The sequence below is a fragment of the Triticum urartu genome, chromosome 6 (genome assembly GCF_003073215.2).
Source record: "Triticum urartu cultivar G1812 chromosome 6, Tu2.1, whole genome shotgun sequence".
NCBI lineage: Eukaryota > Viridiplantae > Streptophyta > Magnoliopsida > Poales > Poaceae > Triticum > Triticum urartu.
In genome coordinates this window covers 133,490,133-133,495,356 of record NC_053027.1, presented here as the reverse complement: position 1 = coordinate 133,495,356, position 5,224 = coordinate 133,490,133, and the positions used below count along the sequence as shown (strand labels likewise).

Here is a 5,224-nt window from a genome sequence, read left to right as displayed (position 1 = left end):
ATTTGGATGAACGGTTAAAAAGTTACGAGGGTTTGAAGATCAAGGGCTAATCTACGATAAAAATAATCGCGGATAGGTCCCTGACCAAAAATAAAATAAAAAGAAAAAAACTACGGTGCGAACGTTCGCTAACCGAGGCAAACGAACGAATTTGTTCGATAAAACGAACTAACGAATGAATGTTCGTAAAATAATCTAAACCGAGAAAACCGAACTGATAAAAAACCGATCTAGAGTTTTTTAAAAGAGATAAATGCACTATTGGTCACACAACTCTCTCGAGATGTGCAGTTTGGTCACTCATCTAATGAAGTGTGAATAACTGGTCACTCAACTCCATTTTATGAGCAAAGTGGGCACTTTGTCGTTTTCTGCCGTAACGGATGCACACGTGGCATGCTGACTAGGATCCAGGCCCACAGGAGATCAGTTTCGGCGGTGAGAGGGCAAGTTTATTTTTTGCAGAAAACACCCTGCCCGCATTAGAGTTTCAGTTCCCCCACCCAGTCCGTTCGTCGTCTGTTGCAGGGCGGCATGGAGTCGGTCGATCAATGCGCCGCCATCGACGACGACGGTGGCGCCAGAGGCTTAGGAGATGGAGACGCAGTCGGCGGCGGTGGCGGTAATCATCCTGATGCCGTCGATGTGGTTGGTTCCGACGGGAAGTGTGCGCCCGATGGAGGCAGTGGCAGCGGCACGGCGGGGATAGTAGGTGGTGAGCCCGTCGTCGGCACTGGCATAGATGCTGGTGTGGCCGATTTGCTTCCTCGCCGTCGATTTCCCTGGGACAAAGCGCCTTTATATGGTAAGTCACAAATTGGGGATTTTCTGCTAGGGTTTGAGGTCGATTCTATCTGTTAAATTAGAAGTTTTGAGCACTTTGGTAGTTGTGATTATTTGGTACTTATGTCAGTTGTCAAATGTTTGGTTGTCACAATTTCAAAGATTAAAGACAGATTATTGAACTGTGGACATTTGGGGGTGATATGGTTAGGGTTTGTCCGAATCAAAATTGAATTTTGTTCAAATTATGTGCAATGCAGGTGATGATTCCGAACAATTTAGTGTGGAAATTCACCATAATGGATGGTTCTGTGGTGTTGGCATTAATCGTAGCTACATGGAGGAACAAGTTGACACATTTGATGGCTGCCATAGGAAAACTTTCTGATGTGCTTTACTGGACTAGATGGTTAAACATCTGGGATATGCAATACCAAAAACAGGTTTTGCAATGTATTGGTGCATCCCTGGAAAAAGTATAGATGATGGTCTGCAAGTAGTTAGTTTGGAAACTCATGCTAGGGCTATGGTAGCAGCAAGTCAACAGAACAAAGTACTAATTGTGTTCATTGATCACAACAATATGCTGGAGAAGCAGTTGTGGGATGATGTTCTGTTGCAAAAAGTTGAGCTACCTACAGTTATCAGTCCAGTGAAGACAAGTTATGTGCATGAGCAGAGGGGTGGGCCATCAGCACGAACTTATGGTGAGCACCTGTTCAGCATGTATCGTGGTCCTCATGTAGAAGATGCAGGTGAGAAGGAAGCTCGCATTAGGAGAAATATTTTCCCCAATACTTCCAATGCTGATGCTGTCATGGGAAGGAAGGGGCAAGAAAAGGTTGATTGTGCTGGTGCTAATGAGCAGTTTTATGAAGCTGGTGCCGATGAGGAATACTATGCAGGAGAAGATTCCAGTGAGGAGGAGGAATATTATGGTGGAACAGATACTAGCTCTGACTCGGATTTTGCAGATTCAGACTATGACTTTGAGGATGGAGATGATGCACTATATGATACAAATGTGGACAAAGATTTGAAGGATGAGCTTGTAGCTGAAAAGAGGAAAGGGAAAAAGGTGTCAGAAGAATTAGAAGAGGAAGATGTGGTAGATATGGATGAGTTGAAGTTGCCAGAGTCAGAATCAACACTCAAGTTCAACTTCAAGACATCCAACCCAATGACAGACATGGAGAACCCCACTTTCAAACTTGGGATGACATTTTCAAACCCAACAGAATTGAGAAAGGCATTAGCAAATTACATTGTGAAGAACAGAGTGAAAGTTAGGAAAACAAGGGACAATGCAAAAAGGTTAGAAGCCATATGTGTTGAGGACTGCGCTGGAAAATGATTGTTGTTAAAGACTCAAGAAGTGGTTGCTTTCTCATTAAAACACTAGTGGATGTGCACACTTGTGAAAAGGTTTGGGATATGAAAGAAATGACAGCTACTTTGCTAGCACAAAAATTTCATCAGGATTTCAGAGATGACCCTCACATGAGTCTGCTGGCTTTTTCCAACAAGGTTGAGACAAAGTACAACATGAAGGTGGCCAGGTTCGAATTGTCAAGGGCAAGATTAATTTGTTTGAAAAAAAATAGAGATGAGGAGGCACAATATGGAAAAGTATGGGACTATGGTCACGAGCTGATGAGAGCAAACCCAGGCACATCATTCTTTCTGAAAAGGATGGGTCAAACATTTAGTAACTTGTATTTTTGCTTGGCTGCTTGCAAAAAAGGTTGGTTAAGAGCATGTAGGCCCATTATCTGCCTTGATGGAACCCACATTAGAACTAAATATGGTGGCCAAATTCTGACAGCAATAGGAATAGATCCAAATGACTGTATCTATCCTATTGATATTGCAATTGTGGAGGTGAAGTGCTACAGCAGCTGGTTGTGGTTCTTAACAACATTGAAAATTGATTTGAACATCATAAATACATTCCCTTACTGCATTATGAGTGACAAACAAAAGGTGTGTTATTTATGAAATAAATTATTGTTTATGCTTGATTTTTTTATGTTGTCAAGCGCACAATAGTGATGTGTGAGATATGTTGCAGGGGCTAATAAGAGCAGTTAATGAAGCATTTCTAGATTCTGAACATAGATATTGTGTCAGACATTTGTACCAGAACATGAACCAGCTACACAAGGGAGAAGTGGTGAAAAATCACTTATGGAAGTGTGCAAGGTCAAGCAATCAAACAAAATGGAGGGCCAACATGGATGCATTCAAGGTTGATTGTCCAGATGCTTATGCATGGTTAGAAGAAAAGCCTCCCAATGAATGGTGTAGAGCATTTTTCAATGACTTTGTGAAGTGTGATGTTCTGACAAACAATAGTTGTGAAGTATTTAACAGGTAATTCTCTCTCTTTATGTTAGTGCATTTGTCCTACTCTCGGTACCTAACAAATGTCAGTATTGATGTCTGAACATTAGGTGGATATTAGAGGCCAGGGAATTGCCTATTCTGTCCATGTTAGAGCACATAGCTTGTAAAATTGGCAACAGATATTACAACAAGCAAAGAGAGGCCACAGAGTAGTGGGCAGGACAGAGATGTCCTAAAATTAGGAAAAAAATAGAGAAAAACACTGAATTTACTGCTAACTGTCGTGCAGAAGGATATGGTAGAGCAACATTCTCTGTTAAAAGCATTGAAATGACATACATAGTGGAGCTGAACCTACTAGCTTGCTCGTGTCAAAGATGGCAGCTAACTGGTATTCCATGTAGCCACTCCATAGCATGCTTGAGATCTGAGAGGATTAAACCCGATCAGATGGTTAACAACTGTTATTCACTAAATTCCTACATGCAAGCATATGGTGCAAATATCATGCCCCTGAGAGACCAGACAGAGTGGCAACAAGTAAATGGGCCAACAGTTTTGCCTCCATCTTATGAGAAGAAAGTAGGCAGACCACCTAAAAGCAGAAGAAAGGCTCCTGAGGAAAAAGCAGATGGGACAAAATTGAGCAAGCATGGAGTGACAATACATTGTGGTTACTGTAGACGCCCTAACCGTAACAGGATTGGGTGTCCTAGACTGAAAGCCATTGCACAGGCTAAAGCAGTAGCTCAGAGGCATGCACAGGGACAACCTCAAGTTGATGAACAAGAACAAGCTGAGGGTGCTGCACAAGAACATGCTCAAGGGGATGAAACACAACCAGCAGCAAGACGAAGGAGGAAAAGGAGGAGAACAGTGCATCGGCAAGTGGACATGTCATCTCTTAATATTAATAGAGGGCCCACAACAGTAGATGAAAATGGAGATGCAGACATACCAGAAATACTTCAGGTACAATGTTTCCAAGTCCTTTTCCTCTTCTTTTTGCACATATCAATATCTCACATAAGTGTTTTCATTTAGCATATTGAAGAGGTTCAACTGGATCCTAGGCTAGATCCATTGAATGTCAGATCAAGTATGGTTTCACAGCTAGGGCAACAGGTACAAATTATAATGACATTGATTTTCTCTTCAATATCAAGCTCTTCCTTATGTGTTGTGTTGGTGCTCATACATTTTGCAACTTAACTGCAGGCACCAACTTTTCAGATAGAAGAAGACACTCCTATCCCAACAAAGTGTGCATTTGTTGCTGCTAACAGATCTTCCATACCTGCAGCTAGGGTCACAACTGTAACAACAGAAGGTGCTGTTGCATTAAGAGGTAGGGGGAGAAATAGATCTGGGGGGAGGAGAGTTGCTGCTACAGCAGCTGCTGTTGTAAATGTTGCTGCTATTTATGCTAGCACTAGCACAACTAGAGGAAGAGGAGCTGGAGCAAGAGGGAGAGGCAGAGGGGCTGGAGCAAGAGGGAGAGGAGCTGGAGCAAGAGGGAGAGGAGCTGGAGCCAGAGGGAGAGCTGGAGCAAGAGGGATAGGAGCTGCAGCAAGAGGCTGGGAAAATTTGTTGTTTGGTCCTACTGAAATGAACACCACTCAAAGTGCACCATTTGACATGTCACAGGAGTAAATCATGTTAGGTGTATGATCTTTTGTGCCCTGAGTTTGTGTGATACATGAAATTCTAACTTATGCTCACACATATTTTGTCATGGCCGTGATACTAAAGAACATCTAGTATTTGTAGTTGAGAGTTGAGATCTCTTTGTAGAACATGATGCACAACCTGAATGGTAGTGCTAGTGTTGGAAGTCTCATATTCAGATTAGTACAACAGATGAAAGTGGTTAAAATCACATAATATCTCATATGCAGATTGCATTTCAATTCAATACAAACATATCTAGTACATCATAATTTAGCACAACAAACAGTTCATACTGGTACACAAGTGACGAGTACATCATTGATCAACACAACACATGAAACTAGTAGAACAATGCTCCTGCACGCGCCTGGGAGCTTGGCCCAGCGAACCCACGGCCACCATCTTGATCAACTGGCGGAGTAGT

The 5,224-nt window shown here is 42.3% G+C and overlaps 1 protein-coding gene across 3 annotated transcripts; it reads left to right on the top strand.

Moving 5' to 3' along the window:
* The first annotated feature begins 485 nt into the window (after window positions 1-485).
* LOC125517251 lies at window positions 486-4,903 on the top strand. Of its 3 annotated transcripts, none has more exons than XM_048682431.1 (6): window positions 486-805; window positions 1,044-2,766; window positions 2,855-3,156; window positions 3,237-4,101; window positions 4,174-4,254; window positions 4,348-4,903. In XM_048682431.1, exons 4-6 carry the CDS (start codon window positions 3,460-3,462, stop codon window positions 4,780-4,782), a joined length of 1,158 nt encoding a protein of 385 aa, XP_048538388.1. In that variant the 5' UTR covers window positions 486-805; window positions 1,044-2,766; window positions 2,855-3,156; window positions 3,237-3,459; the 3' UTR covers window positions 4,783-4,903. The 3 variants fall into 2 exon arrangements, with proteins under 3 accessions (XP_048538389.1, XP_048538388.1, XP_048538390.1); XM_048682432.1 differs by having other exon boundaries at window positions 3,419-4,101.
* Window positions 4,904-5,224: the final 321 nt, after the last annotated feature.